The sequence below is a fragment of the Aricia agestis genome, chromosome 14 (assembly GCF_905147365.1).
Source record: "Aricia agestis chromosome 14, ilAriAges1.1, whole genome shotgun sequence".
NCBI classification, from domain to species: Eukaryota; Metazoa; Arthropoda; class Insecta; order Lepidoptera; family Lycaenidae; genus Aricia; species Aricia agestis.
This window is the reverse complement of record NC_056419.1, coordinates 15,781,643-15,807,681: the sequence shown is the minus strand read 5'-3', so window position 1 is coordinate 15,807,681 and position 26,039 is coordinate 15,781,643. Positions and strand designations below refer to the sequence as shown.

The following is a 26,039-nucleotide window of genomic DNA, read 5'->3' as shown; positions in this document are numbered from 1 at the left end:
TTCGACCCGCAGTTTAAAATGAAACACAAAAATGTACTTCTCATCTCTTATATCGATTGCGGAACGTCGACTTTGCGGGCGGCTCGGCGCGCGGCGACGGCGGCGAGCGCGGCGGCCGCCACCTGCGCAAGGCCGGTCAGCGCCGCCCACGCCGCCCCCACAATAATGTTCAGCGACTGAAAACAACACATTTACAGCCTTTCACCTTTTTGATCATAACACACTCGGTACTGTCGGTAATAAGAGTGATTTTCATTTCGAAGGTGCTCCGAAAGCCGACAGAGCTAATTTTTTTTTTAGTAAGTCGTAAGTCACAATTGGGGAAACTCACGTAGGCGACGTAGGTGGTGGCGGTGTGGCCGGGGCCGATGAGTCCGCCGGTGAGGGTGCTGGCGATGACGCGGGCGCCGGACGCGGCCACACGCCACTTGTTGTCGAGCGCTGCGCGCGCCAGCACGAGCGCCAGCCAGCCGCCCGCGCCCGCCGCGCCGCACGCCACAGAAAACGACAGCACCGCGTACTGCACGACATAATAATATTATTATTATTTACTAGATGATCCGATTAACTTCGTACCACTTCCGTTCTAAATTCTAATGTCTACTACCGGTTATAACATCTACGACTAAAATTAGCCCAATCAGTCCGGCCGTTCCCGAATTTTAGCGAGACGAACAAATTTTTTTTTTTTTTACTTATACCTACAAAAATGTGGCGATAATAGTATCCGGGAGTTGACAGTATGTTTACAATTTTAAAATAATTATTAAATTTTATAGATTTATTGATAAAAACTCTAAAACAATACAAATAACGAAAAAATAATTATTGATTGAATGATTTATTAAATTTTACATTGAAAAAAAAATGGATTTATAAACTGTAAGTCACGAGATTGGAAACGCTAATCTGAAGCAGTGACGTCATCGTTCAGTGTCAAACAAAATTGACAGTTGTTAGGTTAAACACTTTAACTCACTTTTGCTCTGTCTACGCTTGTTTTGTTTCATGAACGATGACGTCACACATCACGTGACCATAATGCCGCGTTTTTGTGACATTTTGAATTTAGTATTTAAAATATTTTTTTACTCATTCTAGGGCATAATAATGAATAAAATATTAATTTATAGATATTATTGTAAACAACTGAAGCGCTTAAAACTATTTTTAAAAAGTTGTCAACTCCCAGATTGCACGAGTTTTAACGCGACTTTGGGGGTTTCCACTTTCTTGGGGTTTTCGGCCCGTTAGACGTTAGTGTTAACCGGAAAAAACTCCAAGAATAAAGTTAAGTCGAGTTAGACAAAAGGACTTCAAAGAGTAACTCACAGAGTAGAGTACATTCGGGGTGTGTCGCGCGACGACGAGCAGCAGCGCGAGGGCGAGCGCGACAGACGCCAGCGCCGGCAGCAGCAGCGGCGTCGCGGCGGCGGCGGCCGGCGGCAGCAGCGCCCGCACGCCCGGGTTCAGCCATACCAGCGCCGCCGCACCCAGCGCGCCGCCACTAGACATCTACACCACAACACAACACACCATAAAAATTCACACTGAGGGTCAATTCCACTGACCTCCATTACTTGTATAATGGAGGTCAGTGGTCAATTCAGACCGCAAATTTGTACTGAATTGACAGATTTCGTGAGTGCGAGACGTCTTGAAAATCTGTCAAATCCATACAAATTTAGAAAATACTAGAGATCGCCCAATGGTCGAAATTCGACCTTACTTGCAACGACATTAGGACTGCTACCTATATTTTGTAAGAAATATTGACTTCATCATAGTTTTTTTCAATTCTTGTCTCTGGGACTCAGCTGATCTCAGACTGGCCGTTTAAGCATTGTCTAATAGTATCTAAAATTAAATAAAAAAACAATAATCCATTTTCAATTTGTCAACTTGTTGTCAACAGACTACAACCATATATAAAAGAGTATAATTCGTATGTATAGGCCATAAACATAATATACTATCGTATAGACACCAAGAGACACAATAGGTATAGATAGACCACCTGACAACCCGAAAATGATTGCACATTTTTGATCTGTCAATGTGTGCGTGTGCTAGTGATGTATATTTTACTATCGATAGTATAGTCACCTACCATCATCACCACCATTAACCCATCCAAGATTCAAGCCCCATACGAGCACCGGTGATCGCGACAACAATAGAATAAAATAGCATTTCCGAGAATCCCCGATCGAAGGATTCAAATAATTATGCATCCTTACAATTATTATGACCTTATTATTTGTACTTTTCATAGTCATTTAGCTCAAGTCTGATGTTTTTGATCATTATTCTGTTTGACAAGCGATGTTTGCCGAATAGGCGCCGGCAGCCTATTCGGCAAACATCGCGTGACTTCGGCAAACTTCGGAGTTCGGAAAACGGCGCCGGCAGCCATTTTGGCAACCGGCGCTGGCAGCGGAGGCACTCCCTAATACTTTTTATTACAATCATTTTAACCGACTTTAAGGAGGAGGTTAGACGTTCGGCTGTGGATATAATATTTTTTATGTATGTTCAACGATTACTCCGCCATTTGTGAACCGATTTGAAGGTAAAGACAAAAGTAATATTATACTTAAATGAACTAAAAAGTATTAAATAATCCATATTCTGTATTCAGTATTTCTGTTCTCAATCTTCATAATTTTGAAGTCGGTACCAGTCCTATTAGGTATAATATAAGTTGCACTTATACCTATTCTGTCAGAGAACTACTTTCTATTATATTATTTAAAGCTGCATTCAATGTATTAGATTCAAGTGACTGATCTGTGAAACCTTGATTTTATACTAGGTATGTCAAAAGATAATTATTACTTAAAAAATATAATCGTTAAAATAAGATAATATGTCCTTTTTAAGGTGATAAATATAAAGGTAAATGATTTTTATTTTAGTTTTATGTTATTGTAAAATATCGATAAGCATATCGATAAATTTGATTCAAGCACTAGCGTATATGTAAAAAAATTTAATGAAAAATTTTTCTTCAAAATTTGTGTAATATAAGAACAATAGTAACTTTAGTTACGCAAAATATGAAAGTAAAAGGGAGGATTCACAATATTTTATTTGAAATAGAGAGCTAAAGACAGAATAGAGCAAAAATAAACACATCGTAGCAATTAGGACATGAAGATTTGTAGTGTATGTCACACCTCCCTCCTATATAAGTTAGGTTAATTAATTATTAAGTTAGTTAATAAAGATCAGTCGCGACTAAAACATCTCTTTCAATCAGTCTCCCCTAAACCGCACATTGCATGGCGACCCTGCCAGTGCTGCCTCGCGGCAGCGCTGCGCACCGGGTACAGGAAGAAAATTAAATTAAATAAAATATTAATAAACAAACAGTGTGTGCAAAATATTACATATTACTAAAGACAATGAACTATTAAAATAAATTAAAAGTGAACTTTGTTAGTTTTAAGTGAATATGAACTGAATTTGAGACAAAATCAATTACCGGCCGGTGTGATGTTTATTATTGGTAGATAGGCACTTATTAGTACATATTATAATATAGATTCATTAAAAAATAGTTTAATAATATAAATACAAATCTGCTAAAAAGTGATAAAAATACTAAATAAAAAATGACATTTGGTGAAAAATAAGTAAACGAAAAAAAAGTTGCAAGAATAATATTTTACCATTGATAAAAAAAATCTGTGGAAGAAAAATTCAAAACTTTGGAGTGGAAATGTAAAGCAGGCAGCCGGGAGATGATGGTGTCAGATGAGTGGAATTTGCTGGCAGCCGGGAGATGTTGGAGTCGGATGAGAGGGATGTAGAGCAGGCGGCCGGGAGATGCTCGTGTCGGAAGTGGATGCAGCCAGGAGATCAGAGAGATGAGGATAGAAAAATGCGATTGAAGTTGTTTTGTCTAAATTTAAATATAAAAATAAATTATATGTCTTATTTGTAACTGCAGAGGTATGTATAAAATTAGTAAGTAATTATGTTACAATTCATGTCTAAATTTTAATTTTATTTTGATATAAAATATCATAGAAAGTTCCGTTTAAATAATAATAGAATTTGAGTAAAGTAACAAATGCTTGTTCAGTTCAATAATGTATTATTATGATGGCAATTTAATTTCATGTAATTTTGAATAAAAGTCAATATATTTTTAGAAATAAAGAATTCGATAAAAGTAAGTAAAGTAGGAAATTAACAGTTAATTAATTAGTGGAAAGTCAGATTGCTATAAGAAATAAATAAGTTTGTGCGAATTTTGATAATGTTTTACAATAACTGACATTGCATGGCATTCGAATTTTCAAATAGGTAGTTGAAGTTGATATTTAAGACATTCACTAGTATTTTTTTGTGTGTATGTAAATTTTGTTTTAATGGTCATATCAGTTATTATCAAATTATCCTAATTATATTATAATTTATTATTTTTGGAAAAGATTTTCGGAGAATTACTTTCGGAGATTTCGGAGAATATCTTTAGGTCATTTATTTAATGTTTTAAGAGTAAAAATAAATAAATAATGGTATTATTCTGCAACTTAGCAACTTGTAAAATTTTAAGGAATTGGAAGATAAGTTAATTTAAAAGTTTAAAAAAAATAATGTCAAAAGAAAAAATAATTTATAGAAAATAATAATAATTGGAATAATATTCTAAAATAAAATGTGACTTTGGTGATGTTTTTGTGCTTTCATAAAGAAAAACTTAGAAATTTTAAATAGGGTGTTGACGATGAATTTTTGTATGGAAAAAGTTTTGGTATAAGTAGCGCAAGAATATTATTTTGTTTATAAAGTATGTTACAGTATAATAATAAATAAATACTACTCGTATATGTAGTATGACAAAAGAATTTCAAAAATAGGAAATTGTGTAGAACAATGGTAATTTTGTAGAGTTGAGGGGTTCTTAATTTTGTTTTTGGAATAGAGGAATACATAGCAACTCATAACTATTAATCCCCTAAGCCGCACATTGCACATTAATTACGGGTGAAATGTATATTTTACAGGATTATTCCTATGATTTACACTGCAATCACTCACAGCACAAGTTATTATTGTTATGTATAATAGTATTTGTTGAAAATAACATACGATTTAAATAATAAATTGCAAATACCGAAAGGGCATAAAAACGATTGACGACTTTTGACGACCTGTCAAATAAAAGTTGTTACAATTTTCATTAGACTGCCTCTCTCTTTTCATCTTGTTATAATTCCATAAAGGATTTTCTTCTCTCTCGCACTCTTTGTTGGTCTATGCATTATAAGTTTATGGTCACTAAAAATCTGTCATTTTTCCTAGTAGCAGGGTCATAGTGTGTGTAACGTTTTATTTGTTAAAAATATATAAGTACCTATGATAAAAGCATAATTTTTAAATTATGTATATTAGCTCGATACACTCCTTCACCATATAAACTATAACTGTGCGAAATTTCATGCACCTACGTTTCCCCATTTTTGGTAAAAAGGGTTACAAAGTTTTTCCCTCACGTATTAATATACAGGATTTAACAAAAATAAGTGATAATACTTTAGGGTGTGTACGTGTTCCTTGTAGAGAGTTCACTGTGAAAGTAGCAGCGCTGAAAGACCAAAATTTTTTTTCACTTTTGTATGGGGAAACTCATGACGCTCGGGCCCTTGCCCATACAAAAGTGAAAAAAATTTTTCGTTTTTCAGAGCTGCTACTTTCACAGTGAACTCTCTACAAGGAACACGTACACACCCTAAAGTAGTATCACTTATTTTTGTTACACACTGTATAGATGCTACGCCGTACGCGTCACGTTTCGGTCGCGCCGCGCCGGTCTGGGTCAGTCTGGTAACTGGTTTCACTCGATCATAGTAAAGGCTCCTTAAGGATGATGCAAGCGAACTTAAATGTGTATAGTTCCATATTTTTAAACCATGATATCCTGTAACAACCCTCACAAGAAAGCTGAAAGAGAAGCTACCTTTACCCATTGAGGTACTATAGACATACTTTATCTATGCCTTAACCCTTACCTAAAGGGGCTACATAGATATAATATAATGACAGCATACCGCGACGAAGATATTGATACCCAGCAGCAGCTTCGTCAGCGCGCCCATGTTCGTCTTCATCTCCATGACTATTGTCGAGACCGATCGTCTCGATGGCCAACTTTAAATTAAGACGTCTACGAGCTGCTGTTTGTGGCTATTTCCCCTTCAAATTGCATTTTGATAGTGGAAAACCGAGGAGCATTGTTCTCTGTAATTGCAATTTCCATATTTTAAAACTGATAGCTCTAAAAATAAATTGTAGACCGCCAAACAGTCTTGTAAGTCATCTCCCGAAATATAGTATGACAATATGAGTAGAGCTTTATTTATTTGCAACTATAATAATTAAGTACTTGAAACAAACAAAAAGATAATGTTACATAGTCGGTTTATTAAATTATTATGTAAATGATATATTAAGTATTATGTGCAGAGACCAGGCAGGAACTACAGGTAGCAGCACTTGTCTATAGTTAATAATCAATTTTAACACGTTCTCTGCCGATAGTATAAACTACAAACAAGGAAAATTACAAAAAAACTTTTTGGTCGAAATAGATGATGTGTGTCAAGACTTAAAGTATGACATCATTTAGGGTTCGATGGGGTGCAGGGTTCCAGATATAATAAAAAATACCCTTGAGGTCACATGTGACCTACGCGGTGCTGTACTACGGTAAAGTACGCAATCGTTATCACTGCGCCGCTCCGGTCACCTATCTGAACTAGGGTTGTTGAGGAAGTGATACGGATGCCCGGATCGGCAACTTGTATGGGTATGAAGACGGATTTTTTTTTAAGTTCCCAGCATTGTTCTTATAGAAAAAGTTGTTCATTTTGACGGGCTTATTTGATGGTGTCAAGGATAACGGTGTTTACACTAACATTTTGTTACATAATTCTTACTAATTAGTAGTGCCTCTTTCAGAATTTGCCTAAACCTCAACTATTTCTGTATAAAATCTTCATAATGTTGAAGTCGGTACCAGTCCTAAAATTAAAAATATTTTGTCATGGAATACACGAATCACGATTCTGAGCTGGTACCCAGTTACCGACTTCAAAATAATGACGATTTTATACAGAAATAGTTGAGGTTTAGGCAAATTCTGAAAGAGGCACTAATAAAGAGTAAGAATTATTTAATTCTTTTTAGTCCATTTAATAATAAGTAGGTTATGTTATTGTTTTTACTTGGAAGTCGGTTTTAATTTTTTGTTAAAAATAATAATACCGTGTATTAATGTTGCCGGCAGTGATTAGCAGCGATGCGGGTAATGGGTTATTGGACTTATTGGTTATGAATTTATGACACTAAGGGAGATCGCAGACGGCACACTTTTGTGTGATCGAGTCTGCGGCGCGGCGCACATACAGTCTGCATGGCCGCGCCATGCCGACTAGACTGTATGTGCGATCTCCCAAAAAGTGTGCCGTCTGCGATCTCCCTAACTAGTGACTGCAAAAATTGTATTTTCTGGAGAGAGAAATAAAACGTAAGTAATGTAGCTAAAATAAAAATAAACTGGCCAAGTGCGTGTCGGGCCACGCGCAATATAGAGTTCCGTAGTAGCGCTAGTTTTTGGTAATTTTTGTATGGTCAATGAATGTACATTTATGTTACGTGTTTTACACTACTAACAGCATCATCTCAGTTACGTTAAAAGGAATTTGAATGAAGTTCCTTTATACTTCGCCGAATACATTTTTTAGTTTATCGACTATAACTCAAAAACTTATGAAGTCTTCTTAGCCGTGATAGTTTTCCATTTAAATTCAGCATATTTCCTACTCCCGTGAATTTTTTGGCTTATTCCACTTTTCCCCATTGAGAATCCCCGTCAATTGGGATTAGTGAGCTTTTTGTTCACTAATCCCCGTTGACGACAATTTTTGCTTGTAATGGGGATTTGTGAACTAAAAAAGTTTATTAATCCCCATTACTTTAAAAATAAAATACTAATGTAAGAATCAGGTACCTTTTATTTATTATTGGATAAGAACTCACTTATTGGTTATTTTTATAATCAAATTAAATTAAATTTAAGCCCGATTACAATACTTAAAAAAATACTTAATTTACAAAATACAGAAATCAGAGTCACAAACGTTGCTATCAACTTTTATATTACCCTGACTATTTTTAAAACATTCAGAGCTCCTCTAAGCCTGAGCAACCGGTTCATCACCATTTATAATAAAATCAGATTTTTAACTATTAGCTACGTTTCTTCAATAAAATGATACAGCTATTACATAATAAGAAAACATAAGTACTTACTTTAAAATAAAATATAGATGTAATATGTTAGATGATGTAGGACTTTGAAGTAATAAAGCCAGTTTTGATTTATCTATAAAAGAAATATTTAATGTTATAACCTATAACAAAAAGTAAAACATACAGTAAAATAATACTTAACATGTGCATTGACTAACCTATAAAAGAAAAATCGACAATCAAGTGTTTGTTACTTCCTCTAGAATGTATCCTTGTGTGCGTTACAATATTTATTAATTTTATTTATTAATGCACGTAATCACTATGATTATACAATATTTTTAGAGAATGGACATAAAATATATTATGACTTAACGAGCAGGCTCCGTTCTTCAGCGTCCTGTCATTGTCATTTTTGCGACCAACGTGAAACGTCATGCTTATAAGGCCAGATACACATAATTGAAAGGTTAGGTACACAATATAGTGTACAAATCTTACATAGATAGTCAAGTAATCACAGACTTTACATTTCTTAATACCTACAATCACAGTTTAATAGAAATGCACCTAACAAAATCACAGTTTGTTTCAATTATTAATTAAAAATAAGGACTGCATTATTGAACTACGGACCCTATCCCGCCCAACGAACCGTCAAACAAAAGATGAGTTGACCAATCATGTACTTGTACTACCCGTTTAGTACATTTGGATTTGTTTTGAATCTCGAGCGCGTGCGACGTTGCCGATTAGTGTAGTTCGCGAGTCAAGCATGTTCCGCTGTATATTGTAGATTGAGCAACCGGTTCATCACGATAGATAATACATATTATGTATTATCTATCTGGTGATGAACCGGTTGCTCAAGTTTAAAGGAGTTCTGAATGTTTTAAAAATAGTCAAAGTAATATAAAAGTTTTTTTTTAAGTATTGTAATCAGGCTTAAATTTAATTTAATTTGATTATAAAAATAACCAATAAGTGAGTTCTTATCCAATAATAAATAAAATGTACCTGATTCTTACATTAGTATTTTATTTTTAAAGTAATGGGGATTAATGAACTTTTTTAGTTCATAAATCCCCATTACAAGAAAAATTTTCGTTAACGGGGATTGTCAACGGGGAAAAGTGGAATAAGCCAATTTTTTCACATTTCCAGAAGCAACCGTTAATACCTGGTAGAAGGGGGCACACTGGACTAAGATTTTTTCCACTTTAAAACTTAATATTTCACAAACGGATCACTAAATCGGAAAATTTATTTATTTAGGTAACAAACAGTCTTTAACAAATATTTATAAACATTTTAACTACAACCAGACCAAAAGTACCATAACATCAATACAAAATATTATCATTTAAAAAAAATACAACTAATATAACATTACTACTTTACATACTTAATACATATTATAAAGTATCCTTTAACCTACACACAAATGCAATACATAAATAAACTTACTAATAAGTATTTTATGAACCAAATATTTACTCATTTAATTCTCTTTTGTATTGTCTTAAATTTTTTGAAAAAATATCGACAGAATTCAGATCATTATTGTAGCAGGAACATGATCGCCTGAAGAAGGTTTCTCGCGTAGTTTGTATGATATGGCGGGACATAAAACGTGTCCATACTACGTGAAGGTGGTCGTGGAACTTTTAAAAAATAATATTTTGCTTAAGAGATTTGAGGAATTAATGGAATTATGCAGAATTTTGAAAAGAAACACACATTCTAGATATTTACGCCTTAAGTCTAATCTTTGAATATTATGTCTTGCTGCACTCTCAAGATGGTCAGTAGACCGTGAGACAGACCTAAAATCTAGTGTTTTCAAAAATTTCAGTTGAACCCTTTCAAGACGTTTGATGTTAAAAGCATAACCGCCATTCGGATTCCAAACAACACTCGCGAACTCAAGAACACTTCGAGCATAAGCAATTATACAGCAGCTTAAATGTTTCTACGCGTTTAAAAGGTTATACGCTGTTCCCAGTTGTTTGTAAGCTTTAGCTACGATCCCATCGATGTGCTCATTAAAATTCAGCTTGGAATCAGGGTCACTCCCAGATCACGTATTGAAGACACCCGACTATGAAAATGATCTATAAAGGCTCATAATATTTTTAAAAAACCTATCCAACGACACCCACACGATGGGGTGGACGCAAAAAAAAATTCATCCCCGCTTGATGTGTAGGGAAGGTTAGTACCATTAAAATATTTTTTTTTAAGATTTCATGTACTTACCATTTTGTCGGCATCATTAATATGTGCATTCATGGCAAATTACATTTACAGCTTTGTAGGTCCTATAGTCTCTGAGCAAAACCGTGGACAGACAGACGGACAGGCAGACGGACGGACAGACCGAAACTATAAGGGTTCCTTGTTGACTACGGGTCATGTTTATCTAATAATTTAATAATTGACGACCTCTGTGGCTCAGTGGTGAGCGCGTTGGTAGCTCAAGCCGGGGGTCGCGGGTTCGAATCCCGCCGACGGAACAAAAAGTTTTCAATGTTCCCGGGTCTGGATGTGTATTAAATATGTGTATGATATAATAAAAATCTTAAATATATGTATAGTATAAAAGTATTAAATATATTTCCGTTGTCTGGTACCTGTAACACAAGTCCTTTAGGTACTTACTTAGCACGTGGCCAGACTGACGTGGTGTGAAGCGTCCATAGATATTATATTATTATTATTATTATTATATTAAATTTATCAATGTATTTTTAAGTTGTTTGTACATGCACAATACCAACGAATCCTATTTAAAAACCTAATAACCGTGTAAATAAAAGCAGATAATAATATTAAGCGCAGAGCGCTAGCCACGATGAAACAAAAGAATTACAATAATCTCAGCTTGAAGAAAAGTAAATTAAAAATAACTAGCATAATATTTAACCAACTTCAAAAATGATAAAATGGCCTATAAAATCTTTCTTTGTGGTCCTTTCTATAACTGTGACAACCACAACGATCCAGTGAACTCATTATTACTGAAGATATTTAAAAATAATAAATTTAGATGGGATCAACTTTGAAGGAGGAATCACGGGAATACGTTACCTCGATTTACTGTATCTAGAGACAGATACAGTAAATCGGCGTAACGTAGTGGGTGATTCCTCCTTCAGAATAGAATTTATCTAATTTTATTTATTTTTTAATATTTTCAGGTCATAGAAAAGTCTAATGAATTTAATGTACCCTTATATTTAGCCTTTATTGATTTTAACAAAGCATTCGATAGCATATTCCATAACAAAATTTTTTCACAGTTACTCTTCGATCATTGAGGTGCGCGCTAGTGTCTTAGTGATTATTAAGTCGTGTATACGAACTTTTGTTTTTTGTCTAATTATAATCAAAATGTGACGATGGATAGTTTAGGCAAATCTTTAAGTGTTTGTTCGAGTAATTCGGAGGAGATTAGTGAAATAATGTTGGAGATAAACAGCGGTGAGCAGGATAGTAATATTATAGAAATGAGTACGATTGCGACTATTGAAGTTGGAGAACAGAGGAAGGGGGAGAAAAGGTTGAGAGAGAAATGTAGTGATGACAGTATTGAAGATGACGATGGATTTATTACTGTGTCTAGAAGACCGAAGAGACTGATTCGCAGCAGCTCGATTCGTAATAGCGATGATAACAATGAGTCCCGTTTATTATATCGAAACGCACAGGGGACGGAATATTACGAAGTCAGTTTAACATCGAAAACGGTACTTCCTAAAATGATAGCTACATGGCGAAGTTACTTAAATCGCAGAATATTAAAAATATTATTAAGATTAAGTACATATAAAAGCCAATTTAAAATACATTTTTGGTTCAAAATTTACAAGATGCCGATCTAATGATTGAGTGTCAGAAATTTAAGGAATTACATTATAGATGTCAACGCACAGACCAATTGAATGCGACTTATGGTGTAGTTAAAAATGTTGATTTGGAATTAACTGAAACAGATCTAATGAGTATTTTTCAGAGCGACATAGAAATAATAAATGTTAAAAGATTGAATAGATTCTCGTCGGAGGGTAAGTGGGTACCCAGTGAAGTAGTACGTATTGCATTCAAAGGTACAACACTTCCACCGTATATATCCGGCTATGGCTGTCGTTTTAAAGTGGAGCTATATAAATTTCCAGTCACTCAATGCTCTGGTTGCTGGAAATTTGGTCATATAAAAAGTTTTTGTCCAACACAAAAAATACGATGCCCAAAATGCGGACAAGATCATGATAATTGTGATACTAGTGATTATGCTTGCATTAATTGTAAAGGTCCTCATATGGCTCTAGACCGGTTATGCCCTGTATATACAAAGGAGAAATTGATAAGAGAGATAATGAGTCAAAATACATTTTTACGAGTATACAAATAAAACTAATGGAACTTTTTAAGTACTTACGTATGTTTTACCGGCTTTTATCCATTTCTTTCGTTTTTCAATAAGCCATGGCATGTGAATACTTTTGGCAGAAAAATAGTAAAATTTTAGATCGTTCGATTTGCCTTTATTTTTCTTGTATGTATTAGAACATCCGGGAATACAACAATGCTTGAAAATATTCAAATTTCTCAAGAAATCCTTTAATTTTCCGTAGCTTGACTTGAGCTTGTCAATTAATTTTTTCGTAAAAGTTTCGGCTACTCGTCACTAGTGGCAGTGTCATCGCTCTGCACGGTCCCTATAGTGACGTGTGGAAGGAAAGAGGGGAGGCCTTTGCCCAGCAGTGGGACACAAACGGCTAATTAGAATAGAATATTTTCAGGAAGAGTGAGTCTATACTTACCTCTACGTTTATTTATTTTTTGCGATTTTAAGGGTCATTTTTTTAAATTTATTAGTAAATTTAGATAAAACTACAAAAAAGTCTAAACGCATTGTCCAGGGAGTAAATTGAGAAATACGTTTGTATGGAAAAACAGTGCGAGCGTACCCTTTTAATACTTTGTATTTCAGTAATTTGATCGTACTGTAAAAATATTTGGACGTAATTTATAGGAAATTTAATGTAGGAAATTAACGTAGAAGTCACTAAAGAGATATTATAAATAATTTTCGAGTCACAAGCAAAAACCTTGAAAAAGAGACCTTTGCCCCCTCCCCCACCCTCGGGGAATTTTAGTATATGCATCTGGACACCCTTAGGAACAACTGTACCAACTTTCAAAACTACACGAATTATTTGATGAATTCCTTAATTTTCCCAGGCTAAAAATATTTTTCCTGTTTACTGCTTAAGTAATTATAGATATGCATATTGCATACATGCCCTTGACTCTCTTTCAGGGATGATAATAATAACAACGATTGTTGCTAAAATCTGGTTAAACCATAAAGTTGATATAGGTACGTAGCGGAATAGAGCAACAGCCTCGAGCTGTCAAACGAAACCGAAATTAGTTTCATCTGTGTGTAAAAATATGTGTACGATACGTAGTATCCCTTAGTAGTCTGTGTGTGTACGTAATGCCGCCTCACCATATAGAGTATAGACGAACGCGTTGGCCGACGCGTCGGCAGACGCGTTGGCAGTGCGCTTGCAACGGCGTTTGTGAGTTTGTGAGTAATCCACACATAGGAAGGTCGTTCAGTATGCTTTGGATCGCGCTAATGTGCGGACGGATTCAAAATGGATGCTGAGTCGCTAACAGCTGCAGCTGTATATTTATTCACAGCTTATAATTACTTTGTAAATGTGGACAAGAAAAAGTTTTTAAAGGCTATTCTCGAAATTAATAAGTAAAAGGCGAGAAAACGTAACAAACAAAGAAATAAACTCACTTTTACATATTTCATAATATTAAAATAATATGCTTAATTATTTTGTTATTATTTATTAAGTATATATATAAAAATATTACTTATTATTATATTTATCATGATTCATGATTAATATATATTTATTATTTATTAAATATTTAATTTATTTTGTTTTTAGTAAGTATTTGTTACAGCGACAACAGATATACACAATCTGTGAAAATTTCAGAAATCTAGCTATAGCGGTTCTTGAAATACAGCCTGGAGACAGACAGACGGACAGACAGATGGACAGATAGGCAGACGGACACACATAAATGCAGACAGACATTGAAGTCTTAGTAATAGGGTCCCGTTTTTTATTTTATTTTATTTATTTATTTATTTAAATCAGGCTACGTAGGCCCATACAATATATACCTTAATGGCTTACATACATAAAAATTATATAAACTTAACAACTACACATTATCACGAATTAACGGCGACGTGAGGCGCGCTTCATTCCGGAGTCTCCCCCGGAACCTTCGGTAAACCACATCAGTCGGCCAGAATTCCTCCGCTTCATAGGTCGGGAGAAGATAAAAAAAAAAATGTCTTCTTACTGATGTAGTCCACGACGTCTTCGACCTCCATGGACCAGTGCAGGCGGGATATGTACAGGGGCGTCGCTCCGCATCCGGAGTCATAATTCATAATTCATTTATTGCCAGAATTAAGTACAGGTTGGTCTTAATTCTATATATTATACAATTGAATATTTCATTCTACCATATTAAAATGGTGTGCAATGCAAAATTAAGTCCTCTAATTAATAATATCTATCAATATGAAATTAACAACCAATACATTATTTAAATAGCGAGACAATAATGGTATATAATACAGGGTGTAATAAGACCACTTCCGATAACTTTGGGGTATGATTATACTACATTTTCTGATTACGAATATGTATTTTTTTTTAATTTTTTTTTTTTTTTTAATTTTTTATTCTTTATTTTTTTATAATTAAAACCCTTTAAACATGATAATAAACCACATAGAAAAATATTTTAAAATATTTTTTTAAATTTTATTATTTTTACCCCAATAAGCATTTGCCAGCGCGCGGTCAACGTTCTCGTGTTCCGAGTACATACCCGAGAACGTTGACCGCGTTAATCAGCTGTTAGCTCCGCCTTACGCACGCTAAGTCGAAAGGTCGTATGCGACGAATGACGATACACTACGAGTTACGACTTACGACAGAACACACAGAAACCCTAATGTATGTCTTTTCAATTTCAAACCCATGAAGGTCACCATGACGTGGAACTTAGAACTCTGACCTCTGACCTCTCATCTAAGCTACTTGCAGTGTTAAGAGTTTAATGGTAGCTCATGTAGAAAACTGTAAGTAACTGTCTGTGCATGTGTAACAACTTACGACAGTATGGCAAACTTCTAAGATTATTAGACTAGTTAAAAAGTTCATCGTAAGTAACGAAACCTATGCGGATGAACTGTTTATCCGCAATCGTCACTTATCAATCGAAATAACAGATGATACACGAAAAAACCTCATACATAAAACTGGCAATTAACTTACGTGAAAAATGTTGAGTTCAAGTGTTCTTACTTCTTTATGCATTTTGAAAATAGTCCTTAACACCAAGCAATAAGACCAGTCACCACCAAGAACGTCAAAAAAACTTCTCGTTAACGAAATGTATCACACCACAAAGTATTTTATTACAACTGAAATAATAATCAATTATTAACACTTTACACAATACTACCACGTTTTGATACTTGAAGTAATTGTTAAAAAATCAAACTTACCTCCTAACAACTCTAACAACCTATTACCTCAATGCTCAAATGGCTACTAAATTAAAAAATCTATTTTAATTTTTGAAATAATGTTCGTCGTGTATCGACTTTCGGAAGTAGTCAAAGGACACCGACCGGCGGCTTGCTTTGATCGCGGCGCCGACAAAGCGCGCCGCTGTGCAGGTGCCCGACGCACGTGTCGCTAATCCATTTCAAGGACAATCTAAGTGTTGTACCCTATAAATTCAATACTATTTAGTCGATATTTAAATTACCATTAAATAATAAAAATTATAACTATTATTTAGTAGATCTCATCTCATTTTTTTAAATTCGATACCTACATTACCGTGATAAAGTGATTGTTATACCGTGGTACGCGTTATGCGCGTCTAAAATACTTTAATACCTAATTAATTAAATAACTTTTAATTATTGTCGCTTTTCTTAATATTGAGTAGGTATTTGTTTATTTTTAGTTTTACAGTAATCAATACGTACTCGTATGTAAAACAATTAATACGATTTATCGATAAAAAAATTATCGATTACTCAAAATATTCACATTGCACAGGGATACATCCCTATTATTTTACAAAGTTTTTTCTTCAATTTTGTTCAGTCGGCTGTCTGACACGCGCCGTGCTGGTGTAGGTACTGTGACGTTTTTGTTTAAGTTTTGTAATTTTACGTTTAGATGTTGTCATATTATTGCTTGTTTTGTGTATTGTTAACTATTTTTTTTAATGTTTGTAATTAATAACGGGCCGTGACAAGATACGTCCGATGAATGTGCGATGCTTTAAGGAACAGGTGAACATCGTCGTCGATAGACGATAGTGCGGTTTAAACAGTGCAATAAAAAGTGTTTAAAGAATTGGAATGTCTCCTGTAATTACTTTTGTTAAGTGTTGAATAACTCTGCAATCTACATCGAGTTAGATGGATCATGGAGCACAGTTCGAACTGCATTTCATAAAAGCAGACAGCTGATCACAGGTCTGTGAACATGTTATCACGTATGTTTTCCATTGATAGGTATTGATAGGTGCAGTAGGTAACTGTGTATGTATTTTTACAGATGTGTAAATCGGATGATGATCGGATGTGAATTATGATTTCTTTTCCTTTTTGGCCGGAAGTAAAAACTGAGTATTTTTGAGTAAAAACCTGAGAAACGGTAATTAATAAATTGTAACATTTTGTTAAATCGTGTAAACTATTGTAATTTAATAATCATTACAATATTGGTGGTTTATTCACTACCTACGGGCTAGGGTATAGGGCACACCACGATCAGCTGTTTTGTCTTAACTCATGACTAGCGCAGAGCCGCGCGCGCGGTATTCGGCGCGGGCGGCGCGGGGGGGCCGGCTCGGCCCGGGGTTTCATTCATCGGCGGCGGGCGATATTATCGCGCATTAACTGCACGCATTATACATTGCGTGTTGAAAATTTTGACTATTTTAAAAACTGGCGATTACATGAAAATTTCTTGCACCAATGGATATATCTCATGCCCTATAATAACCCCACGAAGTTATCGGAAGCGGTCTTTTGACACCCTGTATGTTACGCTCAAAGACCGAAAACGCTCAGTGAGCGAAAAAATGGCTCACAACGCGTTGTGGTAATAGTGAAACGGCCACGACGCGTTCTGGTAATCACAGAAATACCACAAAGCGAAATTCGTGTCGTGGCTGACGTGGTATTCGACCACAACGCGTTGTGGTAATCGAGTAAAACGCGTTCTGAGCATTTAAAAACAGCCACGACGCGAATTCGTGTTGTGGCCCTAATGAAAACGGCCACGACGCGTTCTGAAACGAGGCCGTGTTCCGCAGGAGTAATTTTATAGCGCCCAAGTTTATACGTGGGAGAGTCATGCTTCGGCACGAATGGGCCGGCTCGACCGGAGAAATACCATGTTCTCACAGAAAACCAGCGTAAAACAGCGCTTACGCTGTGTTTCGCCGAGTGAGTGAGTTTACCGGAGGCCCAATCTTCTACCCTATTCCCTTCCTTACCCTCCCCTATTCCCTTCCCTTCCCATCCCTACCCTCCCCTATAATTAATTACTCTATACCCTCTTAAAAGGCCGGCAACGCACCTGCAGCTAGTCTGTTGCTACGAGTGTCCATGGGCGACGGAAGTTGCTTTCCATCAGGTGACCCGTCTGCTCGTTTGCCCTCTTATTTCATTTAAAAAAAAAAGTGTGTGCGCAATACACAAGAGCACTCTGGTTTCAATGAAACTAGGCCAGTTACGCAGGGGTAATTTTTATAGTCCCAAGTGTGTGCGCAATACACAAGAGCACGTTACGCAGGAGTAGTTTTATAGTGCCCAGGTGTGTGCACAATACACAAGAGCACTCTGGTTTCAATGAAACCAGGCCAGTTACGCAGGAGTAATTTTATAGTGCCCACGTGTGTGCGCAATACACAAGAGCACTCTGGTTTCAATGAAACCAGGCCAGTTACGCAGAAGTAATTTTATAGTGCCCACGTGTGTGCGCGTGTAAAAGTCGGTCCTGCACCTGATCTCTCGCCAGCGCTCCATTGGGTTATGAGAGTAAAGAATAGTGCTCTTGTGTATTGCGCAGACACTTGGGCATAATACTAATTATATAAAATTTCTTAAGTCAAAATGCACATCATAAATAATAACTAATGTCAAACATAATTCATAGTCAATAGTTTAAAATTAAAATTACGTCAAAACATATTAAAAAAAAATTGTGTCAAAAAAAAAATTAAGCCTAGTATAATTATTCCTTAAACTTATAATATACTGTCGTAAGTTTATGAATTATTCTATCATAATAAATTATATAAACAAGTTTAGTACCATTTTTTACTATGTACCATGAATTCTTTTAAGTCATAAAAACAATTTTCCATAAGCCAAGATGTCAATTCCTTTTTAAATTTATTGTTCGAGGGTAGTTCCTTAAGTTATTTGGGTATATTATTAAATATGTGTATAGCCTGTATGTATGCGTTATCTCTGTATACATTCAAATTACACCGAGGACGATAAGGTTTGAACTTATATCTCTCATTTTTCCGACCTTCATCTGAACTGAGTTCAAAGTATTCCGGATGCAACCTAACGAACATACAAAGCTCTCGAAAATACATACAGGCTAGCGGTAATAAGCGCAGCTTCTTAAAAAGTGGTCTGCAACTTTCCAAATACCAGGAGCCACAAATAGCTCGGACACATTTTTTTTTAACACGGAATGCTTTTTCGATATCCACTGAATTACCCCACAACAACAAGCCATACGAAAGGACCGAGGATACGTAGCCATGGTAAGCGGTTAGGGCTGCCTCAATACCTGCTGTTTGTCGCAATCTACGCATAAACAAATCGATCAAGTCTATTACACACATGTTCGATGTGGACCTTCCAGTTACAGTTCTTGTCGAGCATGAAACCCAGAAATTTTACAGAGTTGACTTCTAAAATGTTTTTATTATCATATTGTATATTCAAATTTGTTTTTTTTTTTTTTACTATTGTAATTTTGAAATTGCATAAGTTGAGTTTTAGTTATATTTAATTTTAAATTATTATTTTTAAGCCAGTTAATTATTTTTAATAATGTAGAATATAGTTCCGCTTCAAAAGAATTCTTGTCCTTGCATTTTACAATGATTGTGGTGTCATCTGCAAATAGTATTGTTAGATATTTTGTTATATTTGGTAAGTCGTTTGTATATACTTAGTAGAAATAGGAAAGGCCCGATGGGACTCCCTTGAGGGACACCAAATACATTTTTTCGCAACTTAGATCGAGTGGTAACTTTAATTTCATTAATTATTCTACTTATTTCAACACATTGGTATCTGTCAGACAAATAGGATTTTATCCGATTTTTAGCAATACCTCTTATGCCATATTTTTCTAATTTATGCAATAAGAGAGCATGATCGACAAGGTCAAACGCTTTGCTCATGTCGAGAAATATCGCAGAGGTCAGTCAGTCAGAGATCAGTTTTTACCCTTTGGGTACGGAACCCTAAAAAACATCGTGAGAAAAATAGTATGTCCAAGAACCTTATTTTTTTATCACTCTTGATATGATGTTTTGGTTCTACAGGCAGTTTTTACTATAATAGAGCTCAAAAAATTGAAATATTTTCTCGATACTCATATTATTCGCTATTTCGTCAAGTTAGATGTTAATTCGCCATAAGAAGGAAACGTGCACTCTTCATCGCCGCTCCGGGCGAACTGATCGCGCGGCCTATGTGTGGATGGAGCGCGAAGCTTGCGACAAATGTCCTTTGATCTTTGCCGACATCTCCGACACCGCGCGGCAAGCTCGAAGACGCGTCGGCTAACGTCTAAATACCTACGGCAGACGCGCGAACGCCCGTTCTACACATTGGGCCGACGCGTCTGCCAACGCGTCGGCAGACGCGTTCGCCTATGTCGAGTGCCGGCATTACACAAGCACGATTGAACATGATTTCTATGAGATTAAATTGTCAACGTGCGGCACGTGCCGACTGGACGTCAAAAAAATAGTACTGCTGTCATGTATCACACGTCTCTTTTTACCATGCAGTGTTACTGATAGTGACATCTCTCTTGCTCAGGCCTTTGTTTCTCTATTCCGCTAGGTATATTAACTTTATGGGTTAAACACACGATAAGATGGATGTGAAATGAACTATTTAGTATTTTGTCGGATATGTCGTGCAAATATAATATCGAAAACTTTAGTTGGTGGTGAGTGGTTCTGAATATATAGTCGGTCTTGACCACCTTGTGCCAAATAACCATGAGTCACGTACCATATCAGTGCAATACCGATAGGCCGCCTCACCGTTGTGTACGCGGAGATAACGGCTGATAAGTGATAAGTGATAAGATACACCACTGCACTGTTTATGTGTCAGTGCTGTATTGTTGTTCTGTAACGAGTAGTATAGGAACCATTCCCGTGACTAACCTCCCTGTGGATTTAGTACCTGACCCGTAACTCTCCAGTTATAAGTCCAGTTACAACGATAGTGTTTGTTATAGTTGTGTGATAAGCGAAACTCGCAATCTCGATGTGGTGACGTAGCGTTGTTCTGGTATTGTGGTGTCGAGGGTTTATGTTTGTAGGGGCTCACTGGGTAAAAGTTTTATGGTCTAGTTGTGATAGTAAGGGGTTACCAGAATTCGGCACATAGATAGATAAGACTAGGAGCGGTACTCACAATCCAGTGTGTGGTGCCGATGGTGCGCGGATCCCGGGGCCGCTAAACCGCAGCGCCACGCCATGGGCCGCTGCGTGCGCGCGCTGCCCACGCTGCTGCTGTCCGTCAACCTGCTGCTCATGGTACACACTAAACTTTATGCGCCTCACGCTGTAATACAAAAATCACCACGTTTATTTAAATTAAACTTTTTTTTTTTATTCATGCATACTGAAAAACGTAAACCAGCGGGACTCAGCGATTCAATAACGTGAACTTACCGGGCAGGTGTTCGCGGGGGCGGCGCTGGCGACGGCGGCGCGGCTGAAGTGGGACCCAACGCTGTACGTGGCGCTGCGCGAGGTGTTCCCGCGCGAGTACCGCGTGGTGTGCGCGCTGCTGCCGGCCGCGGCCGCGCTGCTGGTGCTGCTGGCGCACGCGGCGCTGCTGGCGCTGCGCTGCCGGCCGCCGGCGCGGCGCGCGCTTTTGGCGACGTACGCGGCCGGGAGCCTGCTGCTGGTGGCGGGCGAGGTGGGCGCGACGCTGTGGGTGGCGGGGCGCGTGCGCGAGTGGCTCGGGTCGGCGCAGGCGGCGGAACTGGCGCACGCGCTGCGGACGAGCGAGTACCTGGCGCCACTGCTGCAGCACCTCGCCTACTTCCACCCGCTGCCGGAGCGGCTGCGCGACATCCTGCGCGAGGCGGAGGAGGACGCGCCGCGGAACGCGTTCGCGGGGGGCGGCGCGGCGGCCGCGGTGGTACTGCTGCAGCTGCTGGCGGCGGCGCTGGCGCTGGCGGTGGTCTGCTCGCCGGGGCGTCGCGCCCGCCGCTGGTCGAAGACGCGCGACCCCGACACCGACACCACCACCACCCCGCTCAGGTCCGTGAAGCTTTTCTTTATTATTTTTAAGGAAGTAGCTAATGTGTGTGCTCCCGCAAGGCAACCGGAACATAATTATACTGTTATTATGTCTCGACTCCCGACTCCCGGTTAAACGATAATCCAGTTTCAAATATGAGCGCACAAACTCACCAACCTGACACACGTGATTGACGTGAATAGGCTGTACCGTAAAGTTAATAAAGGTATATTAACTTTATGGGCTGTACGCTTCTTAACTCACTTACCTCAGTGACTACCGACTGGTACTCGTATGTATTCACTACATAATATTATGAATGAATGAAAATTACAAAAAATATATTATAAAATAACAGTGTGACTAAATAAAATACAACGAGTGTACAATATTATACATAATATTATATAGAAACAGCTCTGCAGGGGGCGACCTTATTCCCATGGTGTACTATCATTCATGAAATCAGTAACTTTATAGTACGCTTTGGTACACAAACGTTCTTTAACAACTTTTTTAAATCTATTAATTGAGAGATTTTGAACGATTTCTGGGATCTTATTATAAAGGCGTATACATTGACCTCTAAAAGAATTTTTGACTTTAGTAAGTCTAGTCACCGGAATTTCAAGCTTATGTTTATTACGAGTATTTCTCCCATGGGTATCACATTTTTTCGTGAATTGATATAATATATTCTTTATAACATAATACATTTGATAGGACATATTGAGAAGCAACAGTTAAGATTCCAGTTTCCTTAAATTTTTCTCTAAGTGAAGTATTACGGGCCAACTTGTAGATTGCCCGCACAGCTCGCTTCTGCAGCACAAAAATTGTATTTATATCTGCAGCATTGCCCCACAGCAAAATGCCGTAGGACATAATACTATGAAAGTAACTAAAATACACTAGACGTGCTGTTGTTTCATCTGAAAATTGTCTAATCTTACTTACTGCATATGCTGCTGAACTGAGTCTGTCAGCCAACCCAGCAATATGAGGGCCCCACTGAAGTTTGGAGTCTAGTATAATACCTTAAAATACAGCTGTATCCACTAGCTCCATAACATCACCATTTAAAAGCACATTGGTTTCCGTTTGCCTTACATTGGGCAATTTGAATTTAATATATTTCGTTTTTTTACTATTAAGTAAAAGATTATTAACGCTAAACCAATGTACAATCTTTGAGAGAGCATTATTTACTTCGTCATAACACGCATTAAGCCGTTTGATATTGAATGTAAGAGATGTATCATCAGCAAATAATACTATCCCATGTTTATCTTTAATTAAGAATGGCAAGTCATTTATATAAATAAGAAACAGGAAGGGTCCTAATATAGACCCCTGTGGGACCCCCATTTCAATTTCTGCACCAGCAGATTTTTTACCATTTATCTCAACCCTCTGAGTTCTATTTCACAAGTACGATTTTAGGAGGGCGAGTGCTGTGCCTTTTATGCCATAGTGACAGAGTTTCCTGACCAATGTTTTGTGTTGCACACAATCTAAGGCCTTTGAGAGATCGCAAAAAACTCCTAGAGCATCCTGCGACGTCTCCCAGGTATTAAAAATACTACTGATCAATTCAACGCCTGCGTTTGTAGTAGACCGTCCCTTTGTAAATCCAAATTGTTTGTTATGTAAAATATTATTTATATTAAAGTGCGTTAGTAATTGATTCAGTATTATCTTTTCATAAATTTTACTCAATGTCGGTAAAATAGATATAGGTCGGAAATTAGACGGGTCCAACTTACTACCAGATTTAAAAAGAGGTAAAACTTTACTGTGTTTCATTAGATCAGGAAATACGCCACTTTTTATACAATCATTAAATATAGTCGCTAAGTAGGGCGCGATAACATCGATTATAGATTTAATAACTTTCATTGATAGGCCCCACAAGTCAGTAGTGTTCTTAATATTTAGTAAATTGAAAGTTTTTATAATGTCTTCAGGACCTACTTCTTTAAATCTGAAGTCGATATCACATTTATTTACATTTTCTTTAAGTAACAATATAGCATCATCAGGAGAGTCCTTTAGGTTACTTGTAATTGAAACTGGAATGTCAGCGAAAAATTTCTCAAAAGCAGTCGCAACATCACTGTCGGAAGTTATATTTTTGTTATCTATATTTAATTTAAAATCTGAGTTGTGACTGGTGACTCTTCCAGTTTCACTTGCTATTATTTGCCACGCTAATACGCAAATAAGCTATCTATCATTGAAATAATTTTTCAAATCAGACCAGTAGTTCCTGAGATTAGCGCGTTCAAATAATTTTTCAAATAATTTTCCTCGTTTTTCCACTCTTTTCTCTATTTCTTAGCTCCTATTAATATTGGCGTGATAAAATATAGCCTATAGCCTTCCTCAATAAATGGGCTATCTAACACTGAAAGAATTTTTCAAATCAGACCAGTAGTTCCTGAGATTAGCGCGTTCAAACAAACAAACAAACAAACTCTTCCGCTTTATAATATTAGTATAGATAAAGCGGCTCACAAAAGTTTGCTCAAAATGAACTTTTAGTAGCTCGTAATAAATAACCTCACTTAGAAAAATTTAATCTATATTTAATGTTGAAGTTGCCCGCTATGTATTTCCAGTCGCTCACTTAGTAATACAGTCGCTCGGATAGAATTTTAATACCTGAAATAGATTAATCGCAATCCACATTTTGTAAGCTCGTTCTGGATTTTATTATAAATCAACAGTCGTTAGTTTAGTTTATTTATCGCTTAGTCAAATTAATACCGCTCATGTTATTAAAACAGTATGTTCATCATCAGTCGCAAAGTAATTTTTTATTCGCTCGTTTTATTATTTCCCTAATATTACTATGAGGTTTGTGTGTCGCAGCGTGCGTCGAGGGGAGGAGCGGGCGCCGCTTCGCGCGGTGTACAAGCAGGGCCGCCTCGTGCTCGTGTAGCGAGTAGCGGTCACCACCACCACGGACTGGACTCGGGACATCACTCGCCAGCAAATACTTTATTGTTGTGATAAAAGATGGAGAAAATTGTAGTTGGTACATCTTTATAGTTAAAATTAAACTAGGTTAAACTACAGATTTATAAAAAATACAACGTAGTTACTATCAATCGACTTTAATTTAAGACTGAGGAGATACGCTCTAATTGGGATTTTGAAAAAAAAAAAGTATTGATTTTTTTTATGTACCTATTTTAAAACTTTATTATTAATTATATTGATTTTTAATGCAAAAAACTTGAAAAAAATTTTTTTTAATTAATTATAAACAATTAAAAATTGATAAAATTCAAATAAAAATCACGTGACTGTAAACGCGCCATGATTGGTCGCCATACTTGTGACGTCATAATGTTAAAGCAATTTCATGATAGTACAGTGTTTATGGCTATTATCTTTGACTTGATAAAAATATCTCAAATTTATTAGTGAAAAACGATTTGAAAAGTTTATTTCGACTAACTATGTGTGATAAAGGATTTATAAAAGCAAAATCGAATAATATTCCTGATGTTGATATATTTATGATCACTAATTTTTTTTAAAATGACGTTCGGTTTAATTCTGCTGAAGTTCGAGGTGCTAAGGCATCAAGGTAAGTCTGTTAAAAAATACTATTCTAAATGAAAATAAGTATTTATTCTCTATTAAATATAATTAATAATTATTTCATTAATTGTAGAGCATCACGTGAGAGTTACGGTGATAAAGCTATAGGTTATGTTCAACTTAATCGTAAGAATGGTATTTGTGTTTTAAAAGGACGTGTGTGTCCAGAACACCGAGTTCGGAGTAAAGCTTACTCAGTTACTCTAAAAAAAAATTAATTACTGAACTATACTTATTCGATTTATACACTTAGATAAATAATAATTAATAACAATATTATTATGAATACTTACATCAAAATGATCTTCACAACAAAAAAAAATTGATTTTGTTTTTGAATAATCTCGGTGCACTGCTTGAAACCATTTCTTTCGACGTTTTTCGTCTTGTGGAACATTTAAAAACATTTTTTCAGGAGTTGTTTTTGTAGTATTTGTACATAATGGTACAAAACAAGAGCGATAACTTTTGAGTTTTGACATTTTTGATTATT

The 26,039-nt window shown here is 36.4% G+C and overlaps 2 protein-coding genes across 3 annotated transcripts; one reads left to right on the top strand and one right to left on the bottom strand.

The window, feature by feature from the left end:
• Nucleotides 1-34: 34 nt before the first annotated feature.
• LOC121733499 lies at nt 35-21,191 on the bottom strand. Of its 2 annotated transcripts, none has more exons than XM_042123756.1 (4): nt 21,098-21,191; nt 1,333-1,515; nt 332-520; nt 35-176 (listed from the first exon to the last, which is right to left on the bottom strand). In XM_042123756.1, the coding sequence occupies exons 2-4, from the start codon at nt 1,513-1,515 to the stop codon at nt 48-50; spliced, it is 501 nt and encodes a 166-aa protein (XP_041979690.1). In that variant the 5' UTR covers nt 21,098-21,191; the 3' UTR covers nt 35-47. The 2 variants fall into 2 exon arrangements, with proteins under 2 accessions (XP_041979690.1, XP_041979689.1); XM_042123755.1 differs by lacking the exon at nt 21,098-21,191 and adding an exon at nt 6,063-6,246.
• Nucleotides 20,791-25,046, top strand: LOC121733498. The gene is made up of 3 exons (XM_042123754.1): nt 20,791-21,219; nt 21,365-21,954; nt 24,809-25,046. The coding sequence occupies exons 1-3, from the start codon at nt 21,160-21,162 to the stop codon at nt 24,876-24,878; spliced, it is 720 nt and encodes a 239-aa protein (XP_041979688.1). The 5' UTR covers nt 20,791-21,159; the 3' UTR covers nt 24,879-25,046.
• Nucleotides 25,047-26,039: the final 993 nt, after the last annotated feature.

What these genes read in the sequence shown, in the direction of transcription:
- LOC121733499 (XM_042123755.1), bottom strand. Translation starts at nt 6,128, where the DNA reads ATGGAGATGAAGACGAACATGGGCGCGCTGACGAAGCTGCTGCTGGGT. An exon ending in CCCCGAATGTACTCTACTCT is followed by an intron (nt 521 to 1,332) that starts GTGAGTTACTCT and finishes TATGTCGTGCAG; the next exon opens with TACGCGGTGCTGTCGTTTTC. An exon ending in CCACCACCTACGTCGCCTAC is followed by an intron (nt 177 to 331) that starts GTGAGTTTCCCC and finishes TGTTGTTTTCAG; the next exon opens with TCGCTGAACATTATTGTGGG.
- LOC121733498 (XM_042123754.1), top strand. Translation starts at nt 21,160, where the DNA reads ATGGGCCGCTGCGTGCGCGCGCTGCCCACGCTGCTGCTGTCCGTCAAC. An exon ending in CCGTCAACCTGCTGCTCATG is followed by an intron (nt 21,220 to 21,364) that starts GTACACACTAAA and finishes CTTACCGGGCAG; the next exon opens with GTGTTCGCGGGGGCGGCGCT. An exon ending in ACCACCACCACCCCGCTCAG is followed by an intron (nt 21,955 to 24,808) that starts GTCCGTGAAGCT and finishes TGTGTGTCGCAG; the next exon opens with CGTGCGTCGAGGGGAGGAGC.